The sequence below is a fragment of the Coptis chinensis genome, chromosome 2, assembly GCF_015680905.1.
Source record: "Coptis chinensis isolate HL-2020 chromosome 2, ASM1568090v1, whole genome shotgun sequence".
Classification (NCBI taxonomy): domain Eukaryota; kingdom Viridiplantae; phylum Streptophyta; class Magnoliopsida; order Ranunculales; family Ranunculaceae; genus Coptis; species Coptis chinensis.
In genome coordinates, this window is record NC_141457.1 from 27,625,141 (window position 1) to 27,640,824 (window position 15,684).

At 38.2% G+C, this 15,684-nt stretch overlaps 2 protein-coding genes across 3 annotated transcripts; one reads left to right on the forward strand and one right to left on the reverse strand.

The window, feature by feature from the left end:
• The first annotated feature begins 49 nt into the window (after positions 1–49).
• On the forward strand, positions 50–11,184 carry LOC147515604 (CRAL-TRIO domain-containing protein YKL091C-like). Of its 2 annotated transcripts, none has more exons than XM_086588504.1 (6): positions 50–245; positions 338–602; positions 1,013–1,049; positions 8,379–8,484; positions 10,185–10,359; positions 10,705–11,184. In XM_086588504.1, exons 1-6 carry the CDS (start codon positions 117–119, stop codon positions 10,755–10,757), a joined length of 765 nt encoding a protein of 254 aa, XP_086444630.1. In that variant the 5' UTR covers positions 50–116; the 3' UTR covers positions 10,758–11,184. The 2 variants fall into 2 exon arrangements, with proteins under 2 accessions (XP_086444630.1, XP_086444629.1); XM_086588503.1 differs by having other exon boundaries at positions 56–245; positions 10,185–10,295.
• Positions 11,185–12,442: 1,258 nt separating this feature from the next.
• LOC147515605 (cytochrome b-c1 complex subunit Rieske-4, mitochondrial-like) lies at positions 12,443–15,079 on the reverse strand. The gene is made up of 2 exons (XM_086588505.1): positions 14,667–15,079; positions 12,443–13,418 (listed from the first exon to the last, which is right to left on the reverse strand). The coding sequence occupies exons 1-2, from the start codon at positions 14,866–14,868 to the stop codon at positions 12,775–12,777; spliced, it is 846 nt and encodes a 281-aa protein (XP_086444631.1). The 5' UTR covers positions 14,869–15,079; the 3' UTR covers positions 12,443–12,774.
• Between the last annotated feature and the right edge of the window lie 605 nt (positions 15,080–15,684).

Below are 15,684 nucleotides of genomic sequence, written 5' to 3' on the forward strand. Positions count from 1 at the left end.
AACCCATGACTTTGAATCGGGTTTAAATTGCTCTATTTTACTAGTATTGTTTTTAGGTGCCACTTGGACCAAAGTATATAACAAACATAATGGAATGAAAGAGCTGTTTTCATGAGATGTTGAACACGAAGGAAAATGGTGGAGAAACAAAGGAAGATAATAGAATGAAGAATTGCAATGAGATTGAGCAACAAGAATTGCGTGTTATGAGATCCTTCGTCGAAAGTCAGAATCCCGCCTCAAAGGTACTCTTTCCTCTTTCTGTTCACTGCTATTTGTGTATCCTACATGTACGTGTTCTTCACTAATTTTCTTATCACATATATGCTCTTTCTAGGAAGTGGATGATGTGATGCTGAGAAGGTTTTTGCGTGCTCGCGATCTAGATGTTAAGACGGCATCTGCATTATTCCTGAAGTATCTGAGCTGGAGGCAGGAATATGTTCCTAAGGGTTCCATTTCCGAGTCAGACATCCCAAATGAACTAGCCCAAAAGAAAATGTTTTTGCAAGGATATGATAAGCAGGAGCGACCCATAGCAGTTGTCCTTGGTAAAATGCATATTCCAAACAAAAGGACAGGGGGTCTAGATGAGTTCAAAAGTAAGTTTCTAAGCTACTCCATCTATCTAATGCAAATAAAAATGTGCTTGAATTGAGCCTGGAGCAATGTAGAACAGATTAAATTATCACATCAGGTTTAATCATTGTGTAGACCGTTGGATCTTCGCCTGATTTATGTAGACACGATTTTACCGAGCAAAAAAAAAAGTAGACACGATTTTCACTGCATGGGTCTCAAAGGACCACGACAGTAGACAGATCCAGAGGTACACAAATTTAAGCCTGATGTTATTAGGTCAGGTCTCCCTAATGAAAGCTTGAATATGCTAAGAAGCAACTCACACAACTAAAAACCAATTAATCTTTTTAACTGCGCTAAAAAGTTTGAAAGTTACCATAAGTTAGTTTTAAAGATCAATAACCTTTACTTGTATATATATTCCTTGTAGGATTTGTGGTGTACATTCATGACAAAGTATGCGCAAGGTAACTCATTTTTTCCCAGTAATATATTTTCTACTCGAGTCCTAATTAATAGTTAGTTCTCATCGAATCCTTTTAAAGAAAAAGTCATTCCACCAAGGAGATTTCCATCATTTACAAATTCGCTAATTGGGGTCCAACGTAATGGCGTCTCACAATAGAAAAACATTATCTCAAGTTTAACAGTATATAAATACAATTAAATTAGTATTTATCCGGGGTTCGAATCCCGCTAGCTCCTCACTTTTTATTCGTTTTGTTTTTTCTAGTCAAATAAACTGTTCCGCTCCCCTCCAGATGACCAAATGGCTGATCTGGCCCGGGGAGTGAACCTGGGATGGATTGGACATACTTTTAACATCAATACCACTAGACCATACACCATTTAATGATATGGATCTTTTAAAATTGTTATAAATCATATTTAATCTGCATATCATTTTTTACTAACTTTTTAAGGTTTTATAAAGCCTCCCATTAAAGAGCTGGCCTAGGGCCCCTACAATCTAAGAGCCGGCCCTGTCCCTGATAAGTCATTATCATGATCTAGAAATGCCACATGCTCACGTTGGTTAATATTTAACAAACAAATAGCTGGAAAATGTTTTAGTTTCTTGTTGAGTGTAGTAAAAGTAAGATCAGCTCCTAAGATTCCAACTCTAGCTAGTACTAATTACAATTAGAACTCGAGAACGAGGGACCATTGTTGAGGAAAACGATACCAATTGATTCCTACTAAGATAATTTGTACTTAGACAATCTACTACTCCAATCCAAAAATTTAAACTTTAACTACAACCAACAACCACAACCTAAACTATGGATATAATTATCACAAACAGACAATAGAAATATAGATAAAGTAAAACATACCACAATATAAAGATATACCGTGGTTCGGCCAATGATGTCTACTTCTACAAGAGCTAATCTTTTTATAAGTATGAGAAGGAAGATTACAATCACTCCTCTCAAGTCTCTTCACCTTACCAGATCTCTCTTCTCTCCTTACAAGTTTTTCTCTTTGCATGAGTTTTCTCTCAATTTTGGTTGTTCTCAAAATTGGGTTTCTATACAAAACTTGGTTTTCCAAAACCTAACTTTTGTTTTTATAGTAATCTGAAATTTCGGTGCTTCTATGAAATTTTGTGTTACTGTAGAAAAATCAGAACCTGGCATCTTCAGGCATGGGCGCAGGCTAGGGGTGGGAATTTGGCCCTAACGACTCTAACCCGGCCCTGACCGACCCGACCCTAAGCCATATAAAGCCCTTACAACTAAAGCCCTCACAGAGTTTAGGGCAGGGCCGACCCAGCCCTAATGCCTTCTAAGACAGGGTTAGGGACTTAGGGCTAAGGTTCTGAAACATAAGCCCGACCCTAACTAAACCCTAACCAAGCCCTAGTTATAATTTCACTATAAAATACACAACTAAAATATTCAACTCCTTGTTACATATTTTCAATTAAAATAACACTGTCCTTTGTAATTTATCACTTACCGTATGGGTACTTCTAATAACTTGTCTTATATCATAAAAACTTGTAAACTTAATTGTTTCTATCTCACAACTCACATACACCTCACAACTCCCCGTCTAACCTAGTCGCCAAGAACAATAATGAGCACTAGGCACTAGCCTAATGAAAAATAGGTTGACGTCAGTAAAAACTCATTCCATACTCTTATTTGTCTTTGTGTTCTTCAATGTTAAATGTAATTTTGGTGAGATTTGAGTACAAGAAATAACGGATTTATGTCAGTGAAAGCTCATTCCAAAATGTGTCTTGTGCATTTTAACTGTAATTTTGAAATATAAATATGAGTCTCTATGTACTTCAGTTTATTAGATTGTGGATATACATTTTAAATTGTTGGACTTATCAAGAATTATTACTAGATTGGTTGTTATTCAAATTTCAAAGTGGTGGGACTTTGAGTTTGCAAATCTTTGAATTTTTTTTGTAATATAAATGAGTTTTCAAACTGATGCAGTAAAAAGAATAAAATATATTAGCCCGGCCCGACCCGGCTCTAAACTGTTAAAGAGGCTTAGGGTAGGGTCAGGGCTTGAAATTTAGACTTATGACCCGGCCCGACCTGGCCCTATGGGGACTTTAGGGCCGGGCTGGCCCGGCCCTAATAACTGAAAGACTTTAAATGTTTAGGGCCGGGCTAGCCCGACCCAGCCCATTGCCCACCCCTAGCGCGGGCGCTCTGGAATAGGTATAGGAGGGCGCGCATATGAACCTCCTCTTATTCCAACATCTAGAATTCCAGTAGAGTTGTTTCGCGAAGTGGCTGAAATATCTTCTTTTTCACGGCAAGGGCGTGCCTTGGGCAAGGCTAAATCAATCGCGCGTGCTCTCTTTCTTTCTCACGAACGGTACATGTTTTTTCTATTCTTCCTCATGTGAGGGATAATTCCAACAATCTTCCCCTCCCAAACAGTGAGGGGAGATACCTCCATGCATTTCCAAATCAATAGGAGGAGTGTGCTACCATTCCGGCGGTATCACAACAAATATCAAACTTACCTTTCGGTAAAACTTTGGTCATCATATCCGACCCGTTCTTGTCGGTATGGATCTTCTCAATACATAAATGTTTGTCTTTGAGAAATTCTCTAATCTAATGATAACGCACATGTATGTGCTTGGATCTAGAATGAAAACTCGGATTCTTGCTCAAATGGATGGCACTCTGACTGTCATATAGAACTACAAACTGTTTCTGCTTTAGCACTAGTTCATCGAAGAATTTCTTCATCCATAACATCTCTTTGTAACACTCAGTGGCTGCAATATACTCGGCTTCTGTAGTAGAGAGGGCAACATATTTTTGCAATTTAGATTGTCAAGAAACTGCTCCCCCTACAAAAGTAAACAGATAACCGGTGGTGGACTTCATGGAGTCAACATCACCTGCCATGTTTGCATCTGTGTAGCCTTCAAGTAAAGTCTTATTTCCACCAAAACACAAACACGCCTTGGAAGTGTCGTTGAGATATCTCAATATCCACTTAACACATTGCCAATGCTTTTTACCCGGATTTGACAGAAATCGACTTACAACACCAACGGCGAAAGCAATATCCGGTCTTGTACACACCATTGCATACATCAGCTGCCCACTGCGGATGCATAAGGAATCTTTTCCATTTCATTTTGCTCATGTTCAACCTTTGGACACATATCTTTGGTCATGCGGAATTGGCCACCAAGCGGACAACTGACTGGCTTCGCTTGACCCATGTTGAATCTCTTTAACACCTTCTCAGTGTAGCTTTCTTGAGAAAGCCACAACTTCCCACTCTTTCTATCACGAATGATCCGCATCCCAAGTATCTTCTTTGCTTTACCCAAATCCTTCATCTCAATGGACTTACTCAAGTCTTTCTTCAGCTTGGATATCTTATTGATGTTCTAGCCAACTATCAACATATCATCCACATACAACAAGAGCACTATGAAATCCCGATCCGGAAATTTTTGATAAAATACACAATGATTGGAAGCAGACTTCTTGTATCCATGCTTCACCATAAAGGACTCAAACTTCATGTATCACTGTCTCGGTGCTTGCTTCAACCCATACAAACTCTTTCTTAGCTTGCATACCAGGTGTTCTTTGCCTTTGACGTTAAACCCCTCTTGCATACAAGGTCTCCATGAAGAAAAACTATCTTGACATCTAGTTGCTCAACCTCTCGATTCATACTTGCGGTCAGACCCAATACCACCCTGATAGAAGTCATCTTAACTACAGGAGAGAAAATTTCATCAAAGTTAATACCTTTCCTTTGACCGAATCTCTTCATAACAAGGCGAGTTTTGTGCCTTGGATATGGATTATTCTCCTCATGCTTGACTTTGAAGATCCACTTATTCTTAAGAACTTTCTTTTTTTTTCGGTTTCTCAACTAAGTCATAAGTATGATTCTTATGCAAAGAACCCATCTCATCTTACATGGCCTTCAACCACTTCTCATTGTCTGTACCTTCAAGAGCCTCTTGATAGTACATAGGTTCTCCACCATCAGATAGTAAAACATACATATGTGGTGGATACCTAGTTGAAGTTTGTCTCTTTCTATCGGACCTCCTTACCACATCTTCTTGTGGCTCAGGAGGATGCACTTCTGCTTGCTTAGGTGGTGGTTCATGCACTTTATTTGCATCTTATATATCAATATGTTCTATCCCATCATGAGCAATAGGATCATCATCATGAGCTTCAAACCCATGGTTCTCTATATTTTCAATGCCTTCTTCACATTCCACAATAAGAACTTCTGGTTCTAAGTCAACAAGATCATCAATGAATGCTTCTAGCTTCTCACCATTCTCAAAGTCTACTATGGTTTAGTCTTCTAAGAACACAATATCTCGACTTTGGATTACTTTCTTGTTGATCGGATCATAACGTTTGTAGCCAAACTTCTCATCCCCATAACTCAGAAAAATGCACTGCATGACTTTTTCATCAAACTTGGATCTCTCATCCTTGGGAATATGAACAAATACTCTGCACCCAAATATCCTCAAGTATCTATAATCAACATCTCTGCCTGACCATACTCTCTCTAGATAATCACTATTCAGAGGCTTCGAATGCAATAGGTTGATCACATGTACGGCTGTACGCATTGCTTCTACCCAGTAACTCCTTGGTAACTTAGAGTGATACAACATGCATCTCATCCTCTCTACAATGGTACGGTTCATCCTCTCGACAATATATACTATTGTGTTGCAGTATCTTGGGAACGGTCAGCTCATGACGAATCTCATGACTCTTGCAATACTCTTCAAACGGCCCAATGTACTCTCCCCCATTATCTGAGCGAATACACTTCAAAGGCTTCACTGTCTCTCTTTCCACCATGCTATGGAAAGTCTTGAACACGCCAAGTACTTCATCCTTGGTCTTCAAACTATATGCTCATATCTTTATTGATGCATCATCAATGAAAGTCAAGAAGTACAAAGCTCCCCCGTGGGATTTCACTTTCATAGGACCACATAAATCTGTGTGTACTAGCTAGCTCAAGGACATTGTCCTTTCTGTGAGAGAGGAATCTTTGGAAAGACACCCTGTGTTGCATTCCAACCAAACAATGCGTACATCTATTTAAATGCGTACCTTTTATGTTTGGCAAGGCATTTGCTTGACAAGAACTTCCATGCTTTTTTCTCCCATATGACACAGTCTCTTATGTCATAATTCGGAGGAAGCTTCTTCTTGTGTCGTATTTAAATATGTTTTACATAAACTAGCTTGTGTCTTGTAAAGTGAGCAAGTTTTCTTCCCTTTCGCTACTACAATGGAACCTCTGCTCAATTTCCATACCCCGTTACCAAACGAGTTTTGAAAACCATCATCATCTAACTTCTCAGCGGAAATTAGGCTTAGCCGAATGTCAGGGACATATCTTACATTCTTGAGTGTCAAGGTGTAGCCGACATTGGTTTTTACATGTACATCACCAATGCCTATAATCTTTGAGACTCCACTGTTACCCATTTTTACCTCACCAAATTCACCACAGCTGTAGGTAGTGTAGAATCCCCTGTGCGGTGTGACGTGATAGGATGTTCATGTATCTATCACACACTATGTATCCTGGCATGAGGTACTAACACAGCACTCACCACAATCTTACACAATTCCCACTAAACTATCGTCTACTAGTGCAGTAGTATCTCGGCATGTGCTTCCGTTCTTCTTTTCCATGTCTTCATGTACACAGTTATTTTTCTCATCCATCTTCAGTATTCTACACTCATACCTGAAGTGACCTCTAGAATGAGATGGTTTTCTGCTCTTACATCTCCCCCGCTTCCCTGTGACAAGGATCTCTGAGTGAGAGGAGCTGCTTCGTGAACCCCTTCTTGTCTCCTCATTCAACAATGCCCCGGTAGCCATCTCCATGGAAATAATTCAATCCTTAGCGGCTCCACCAAGAGAAACTGCTAAAGTCTCCCAACTGTCGGGTATAGAGTTTAATAGTAACAAAGCCTCAATTTCGTCACTGATTTCAATCTTCATCAAATGCAACTGATTGATGGTATTCTGTACTTCATTAAGATGCTCAAACATTGAAGAACCTTCTTTGCACTTCGTGTTAGCAAACTTCTTAATGAGTTGTACCTTGTTTCCGACCAACTTTCTCTCATAGAGGTCTTCGAGTTTCTTCCACAAGCCAAAAACGGTAGTCCCTTGAAATACATGGTGGAAGACACTATCGTCAATCCACTATCGAATGTACCCAATTGTTTTTCTGTCAAACTTGCTCCACTCAGCCGCAACAATTGCATCTGGTTTTACTCATCCATTCTCAATGGGTTATGCCAAGTCCTTGCAATAAAGCAAGTTTTTCATCCTAGCTTTCCAAATAGTGTAGTTAGCTCTATTTAGACTAGTCATGGAAGTGTTTACAGAATGGTCCATCTTAACAAGCTATTTCAACTCAAATCTCATCTCGGAAATTTTATCAAACACCTTATGGGCAATCTTTGGATAACAACCTTGTTGAAATTAATCCAACCTGGCTCCAATACCACTGGTTGGGAAAAACGATACCAATCGATCCCCACTAAGATAGTTTGTCCTTGGACAATCTGCTACTCCAATCCAAAAATCTAAACTTTAACTACAACCAACAATCACAACCTAAATTATGGATATAACGATTACAAACAGGCAATAGAAATATATAAAATGTAAAAAATACCACAACACAAAGATGTACCGTGGTTCGGCCAATGATGCCTACTTCTACAAAAGCTAATCATTTTATAAGTAAGGGAAGAAAGATTGCAATCACTCCTCTCAAGTCTCTCCACCTTACTAGATCTCTCTTCTCTCCTTAAAAGTTTTTCTTTTTGCAAGGGTTTTCTTTCAATTTTGATTGTTCTTAAAATTGGGTTTCTATCCAAGACTTGGTTTTTCAAAACCTAACTTCTTATTTTTATAGTAATCTAAAATTTCAAATGTGTCTCCGAAATTTTCTGTTATTAATAGAAAAAATCGAAACACGGCATCTTCCATGACCATGGCCAGCTGGCGTTCTAGAATAGGTATAGGAGGGCTCACGCGCACCTCCTCTTATTCCAACATCCAGAATTCCAATAGAGTTGTTTCGCGAAAGGGCTGAAAAAAACTATTTTCTTTTCCACGGTAAGGGCGCGGGCGCGCCTTCGGCAAAGCTAAATCGAGCGCGCGCTCTCCCTCTTTCTCACGAACAGTACATGTTTTTTCTATTCTTCCTCATGTGAGGGATAATTCCAACAACCATTAAATACATTTGATACTGTTTCGATCATGCAGGATGTTGAGAGGACAAGAAAAGTTTATTGTGATAGCAGATCTTCGTGGATGGGGATACTCAAACTGTGATATTCATGCATATAGAGGAGCTCTCTCGATCTTACAGGTTTACTCTTAATGATTTATGAAGCACCCTTGATTTTATACTAGTGTTACATAGTTATATACTGATATTGTTCATAAAGCCAATCAAGATTTTGTCTTAATTGAAGGAAAAAAAAACATTCAAATTTCAAACTAAAAGTCTAGAATACAAGCTGACATACGGATATGTGTTCGATCACATCTAGCTAAACTTGATTTTCAAAGCAAATACTAATGTGGAAAACTGCAACACACAAAGGATCATATCACAGTATGCTGGAAAGTCTGCGGAGGGTCAGATGTACGCAGCCTAACCCACCCAAGCAGATAGGCTGCTTCGAACATAGCCGAGGTCACGTAGGCAAGGATCGTTCTAGATGCTGAAGAACCATTCAGCTCTCCCTAATACTCTGAAGTCTAAACCTAAGAGCGAGTCCAATGGAGAGCTGCCAAAATGAGATGCTAAAGGGCGCCATGTTAGTTAAATAGGAGAGTCAAATTTGAAAGCAGCTAAACAGAAAAACCGTTCTAATGGAGGGATGAAAATGAGGTGCTAAAGGGATACCGACGGCGTTTCTGCCGTCCGTCCATTAGTTGCAAACTTAAGTTGAAATTTTTTTGGACAGACGGCACAGTTTCTGCCGTTCGTCGAAATTTAACACACGGACGGCAAAAACTATGTAGTCCATCTCCCGAAACTTATTATAGCAGCTGCTAGCGAAGGCTTTAACTTTGACTGGGTTTATGGCTCCTTCCAAATTTATGAGCCTTTTAGCAGCCCCATTGAAAACACATTTTGATGGTTTGGGTGCTATATTTGGCTTTAGCAGCCAATATAGCCCCCATTGAACTTGCACTAAGGAAAGATCCACCTTACATTTGATAACCAAAGAAGACACTTTTCCTTAAACAAACTTAAGAGACGAGCGGTGAATATTAATTCCACATGATATAATTAGAAACTACAAAAATGATTTGGGATGCCCAACAACCCACGGTCCAAATAACTTCACAGAATTGGCCAATAGTCTAGAACATGCCTTTGAGGAACCAAACTGCTCGCAGTACAAGCTAGAAATACCCCAATAATTTCAACCTCGGCACGTATTTTCTCACTAAGATAATCTATAAGTGATCTCCTTTGCACAGCCAAATCGAAGTGTGGTGATCTCCTTGGCAATCAAGTACAAGTCCCCAGCAAGTGTCCACTTCGCAATTATCCTTAGCCTAGCCTAATCTTTTTTTCACTTGCAGTTGCAGCTCTGTTGCCATGCACACTGCTGCCCCGGCCCGGAATGACTGAAAGTCTGAAAACCACATTCACAGTACTAGAATTGAAGTTTCTAATTGGGTGAACCATGAGACCTCTAAATCTACCATGACCACACAAACCAAATAGGAGGAATTACGAGCTTCTTAAGAGAAAGGATCCTACATAGACAAAGTAAATTGCACTCACATCAGCAACCTATGCTTGGTTTAATGGCATGATCTGATACATGATTTGGTCACTCGTCATTGACAAACTGTGTGTCGTTATCGAGTCATACAGCATCCACGCATGCCTTATAACACTCTTTGGGTTGTCCTCAGTTCACGCCACAGAATGCAAAACCTTTTCCTTCAGTTTGCTCCACCTCCTTAATGTGATGAACTTATGATACTTACCGCATTCACAGCTTTTTGAACGATCTGTATTCTAACTATAAAAAGTGATGGCAGGATTGCTACCCAGAAAGGCTTGGCAAGGTACTCCTACTTCACGTGCCTTACATATTTATGACAACATGGAAGATCGTTTATCCATTCATCGACAGCAATACAAGGAACAAGGTAACTCAACTCTCCTTACGGACAAGTCTGCATATTCAGGTGTCAAGCAAACGACTGTATCAACGTAAACTCCTTACTCTATGTCTCTTGCTCATTTCAGAAGAATGGTAATTAATTACCAAGTTACAACCACCTGATATATATATGTGACTAGAAATGCCTCAAGAATCATGATATAAATAATCTAACATGAACTATATAATATATAAGATGAAAGAACCAAAAGATCGAAATCGAGCTATGCTTTTGCACCAGTGCAACTCTTAAATGGGATCACGCTCCTCCATTCTCCATTTTTTTTCTCATTAAGCGAAAATAATCATTTGAATCAAAGCACTAGTGTTGTACCAGGCCATATGTGGACTCTCAACTTGTATATTTTTCTTATATGTTCATGTACTACATGCAGATTGTGTTTGTGGAGAACAAAAATCTGACATCAACACTGCTTCAAGAGATTGATCGGAGTCAACTCCCAGATATCTATGGAGGAAATCTACCACTAGTACCAATCGAAGACAGCTAATTATTCAACTCCTTCATACCTCACTCCACCGTTCCTCAAATCAGTTCTTGAAGTAAAACTGAAATTGATCTGTTCATACTATTGTAGCTCTCAACCAAAGCTACTCGGAAACTTTCATTGCGACTGAACGCTGAGATACACTCACCACCACCAAAAATGTGTGCGTACATCAGTCACAGAATGAGACGGGTACCAAATGTATAACCGGCCTATTTAGCAGTCTCACATGTTATCGTAACTGCATTTCATGAATTGTCTAATATAATGTTGGCATTCTGAACTCAAATAACACTACTTCGACAAATAATGTGTCGCAGAAACAAAATAAAAAATATATATATGATAAATTTCACTTCGACTGCAGTAAAATGCAATTATCCTTCCAAATAACTGTGTTAAATGGAAGGAGAATTGAATTGAAGGAATAGGAGAGAGGAGCTCAAAATTTTGTAAGCTAAAACCTCTGCTTCTACGTCTCTACCTCTACCTCCCGTACTTTCACATCATTAATCTCTACTGAGCTCTATTTAATCAAGTAAAATTATATTATAGACAAGGCTTTTCTTAGGAAGCTGAAGTGACAGAGAAAAGTAGGGCCCCTGCTGGCCTTTCCAGGTGTTTTCTCTTGGCAAAATATTTGAACAATTCAAGATGGAAGTAAGATTTCACTGAAATTTTATAGCTATTAAATTGCATCGACACTAATGAGTGTTAGTGTATTACTGCAACTGGGTTGTTCTCCATCTGCCACTCCATAGTCAATAGTGTTTATTGTGCGTAGCAATTCAACATCCACTAAAAATCTCCGATCAAAATACCTAAAATCTCATGTTGTACTTTCTAATGTTTTCTGTTATCAGCAAGGCCAATTAAAAGAAGTTGTTGGTCAGTACATCAGACCTAGAATGATTAGATAAACCAATAAGACAATAAGATCTCTTTACAACTGCAGGTGCACAAGGGAAGTTGAAAGAAATACCCATAAACATCTGTGAACAGCATACCAAAGACCAAAATTTCGATATCAGTTAATATATCGGTGTACCATAAACTCGGTTTTTTTGGTGACCAGTCCAAAGTTTTTAAAATATCGAATATCTCACCGATATATCTCGGATATCTCGCCGATATATCTCGGATATATCATATATTTCAGAAATTTCAATATTAAGTTATTAACAATTGGTCAAAAAGTCAACTGATATATATCAATTATCTTGGAAATATCGATTATATCGGCGATATAAACTTTCATATCAGAAATTCCGATATATATCAGAAAAAAAGGGTTCAATATTCCATAGATATATGTCGGAAATATCAATATCAGTGTACCAATTTACCGAAATATCGGCGAGATATCAAATATCTCGGCGATATTTTGGGCCATGCAGCATACTACTCTACTGCAAAATTAGGCCTTGGGAAGACCATCATTCTACTGCAAGAAGACCATCATTCTATTGATTACCATGTACGAGGGGAAGGTAAACGCATATTTAAACAACCACCATTTTGCTATCACAACATTTTTAAGCATAGGATATAACAAAAACTATCAAGAGCAATTAGCTTACAAGATAGTAGCTCTACTATGGTAGAGTCACTAACACCATGAAAATAAATAATACCATACTTTATATCATCATTATCTGTCTAGCGTTTACACGTTTCCAGCAGATCCAGCTTATCCGCATAAACAAGAAGCAATCACTTGAAAGCTTCTATAACCTTTTCTAAAGAAGACATTCCCATCAAAAACAACTTATTCAGAACTCAGTTCCAGAACGCACTGGAAGTAGGTACATGACTAAAGTTAATAAAAGATTTCTCACATGCCCAATACAGAAACCAGAGAAACATTAGGCGCAAAAAAATGTCTTACACATTTAAAAATGAAAATTGTGAGATCCAACAACCCACAACCTCTGGACAAGAAACATCTATCCTTGCTCAACCAATTAACAACTTATTGTCCTCCAAAAAGCTGTAAGTAGGTACTTCCAGATTGTACGGAGCTGGACCCTTGCGTATCCTGCCAGAAATATCGTAGTGCGAACCATGGCATGGACAGAACCACCCACCAAAATCTCCAGCATTAGGCAAGGGAATGCAGCCCAGGTGAGTGCAAACCCCGACAACAATAAGCCATTCTGGGTTCTTAACTCTTACTGCATCCTCCTGTGGGTCTCGAAGGGTCGCAACATCAACACTGTTGGCCAGCTGGATGTCATCCTCAGTTCGGCGCCTTATGAAAACTGGCTTTCCCCTCCACTTGACAGTCACAGTTGACCCTGGCTCAATGCTGGAGATGTCAACTTCGAGGGATGCAAGGGCAAGAACATCCTTGCTGGCAGACATGCTCAGCACGAATTTGAGGATAAGGAGACGGATTAGTGAGGCATACACAAATCTGCCACCAGTCAAAACAAAGTATGCGAAAGCCCGCTTACTAGGATCTCCAGGAGGGAATCGCTCATGGTTGTAATCATCATAAACAATCTTAGAAGTTGGGTTCTGAACAGCTGCCACTGTTGGAGGAATATTCGGCATTATCCCGGTATCAGGTCTTGAGGTAAGTGAATCGGAAGCAAACCCTAGCACAATTCAACAACAGTTAAGCAGAAATATAAGTGTTACTTGTCACATGGTGTTACATATAAAGAGATGAAACCCTTCCTAGAAAATGACAAAAATCTCCAGATCATAATGAAGTAAAATGCAACAAGGATATATTGTCGACCAGTGACCATTCATATTGCAAATCCTAATTCTAAAATGTCAACTTCTTCTAAAGGGAAATTCCACGCAAGCATATTAGTTAATTACATATATGTACGTTCACGAGACCAAATAAATGCAAAATGACAAACAGGCGCACATACAAAATAATCATATTGCACACTAAATAGTTTATATAACTTTTGTAACCATGAAAAAAGTTCTTCGCCCCTTGGACTTATTTCTAAATTGCAGAATACTACTGAAATTGTCTGGTTTACACCAATCTAAATCTCAAGAGATGCAATCAACCTACGAACCTAGTTCAAGTTTACAATGCACAAGACAAAACCATGTTCCAAAGTTATGCTTCCAAAACAGCTGAGATAAATAATTAGCGGAAAATGCTTTGCATGAGAACAGTTCTGATTTCATTAACACTCAGCTCAATACACTGAATAAAGGTGTTGTACTGACATCTGATCAACTTCAATTAAAATTTATCCCTTCCATAGCATACAAAAGAAAAAATTGGCTTCTTTCACCTTAACCGTCCACGGGAAAGTACATCTGGGAGCAATTCTATTTTGCCTTTGTCCTTTTGACAGTATTTTTATTCATAATAACCTTAAATCCCTTATTCTCGGTGTTCATCCCAAAGACTTTGAACACAATCTCCCAAGGTTCGACTTGGAGCAATTACAAAGAGTAATAGAAAGATAAATGCAAAAATCAAATAACGGAAGAAACGCAAAAAAGGGAGATGTCACCCATTTCTCAGATTTTCATTAAAGTAGCCTACTTTTGATTCACATAAAGTAAATGTTATCTTACACCCCCTGCGAAGATAGCCTCCTATATCCTAATACGGATGCACTACAACTGTCCTTAGTCGCAGGGGACCTTCTGTATAACAAACAATTGGGCACTTCCAAAAATAATGGGAGACTGGCTTCCAACTAAAGAGAACCTTGCCTCAACATTCCATATGGCTATTTATTTAAGCTTATGATTTGTATAAAGAGATATCATCCACTAAAAAGAAAAACTTGAATAAAAAAATATATATAATTTACCTGACCTTAACAATAATAATCAAATCAATAAAACAAAAAACCCCTAACCTCTACTTGACCCGAAGAAGAATAAATCAGATCTAGAATTGAATCCATAAAAAGGAACAACAATAGATCTGGTACTATAATCATCACCATCCTTGCTAGAATCACCACCACCGTTGATCAGATTTCTAGAAATCATAGCTGGCGCGGTCTGATTGGATAGCCATGAGAGAGAAGACAATCTCCTCCCTGAAATTCTCAACATTTTTTTTTTTTTTAATTTTGTTAGGGTTCTTCTTTAGCTCCTTCCTATTTTTTTTTGGTGGTGGAAAAATCGAAATTGAGAAAGAGAGAGAGGTAATGAGACTGGTCCTTATTATATGATGGTGATGACACGTAGGAGAGTATTGGGTTCTATTTTGTACGGTTTGGATTTTGTTGTGTGATTTTTACACACGTGTGTTTACCACAAACACAAAATTCATTTTTACGTACTCAGAAATTTAATTATTCCACAGTTTATTATTATCGTTTTATTCCACAGAAAAAAATATCGGGATATGGATATTTATCGATACTTAATTTCTTCATATGTATCGTGGATATATCCCTCTCTTTGGGAATATTTTACATTATTTCATATGCAAATATCGTGGATATATCTAAAATATCAACAAATATCATGGGTATTGTGGATATTTTTTTATATATCACTATATATCATTTATATTTATTTGAAATATAATGATAAATATAAAATAAAATTGTTATCTACACAAAATATCGTAAAATATCCTCAAATATCGCCACATATCTCTAAATATCCTAAATATCATCAAAATATCACCGACATTTGTAGTCTTATATATCTCTAAATATATCGCGATATTTATGTATCTTTTGCTAAAACCTCAATATATATTGCGATATTTTGTAATGTGTGCACACCAATGGGGAAAATAAAACAAAGTTGTGTACTCAAGGGTGTCAATGGGTACCTGTTTAACCGTCGTATACCATTAATGTGATAGAGTTGGGATGAACGATCTGAGTAGGTCTAGCTCTTCTTATAAGCTGGCGT

What these genes read in the sequence shown, in the direction of transcription:
- LOC147515604 (XM_086588504.1), top strand. Translation starts at nt 117, where the DNA reads ATGTTGAACACGAAGGAAAATGGTGGAGAAACAAAGGAAGATAATAGA. An exon ending in GTCAGAATCCCGCCTCAAAG is followed by an intron (nt 246 to 337) that starts GTACTCTTTCCT and finishes TGCTCTTTCTAG; the next exon opens with GAAGTGGATGATGTGATGCT. An exon ending in CATGACAAAGTATGCGCAAG is followed by an intron (nt 1,050 to 8,378) that starts GTAACTCATTTT and finishes TCGATCATGCAG; the next exon opens with GATGTTGAGAGGACAAGAAA.
- LOC147515605 (XM_086588505.1), bottom strand. Translation starts at nt 14,868, where the DNA reads ATGTTGAGAATTTCAGGGAGGAGATTGTCTTCTCTCTCATGGCTATCC. An exon ending in CTTCTTCGGGTCAAGTAGAG is followed by an intron (nt 13,419 to 14,666) that starts GTTAGGGGTTTT and finishes GAATTGTGCTAG; the next exon opens with GGTTTGCTTCCGATTCACTT.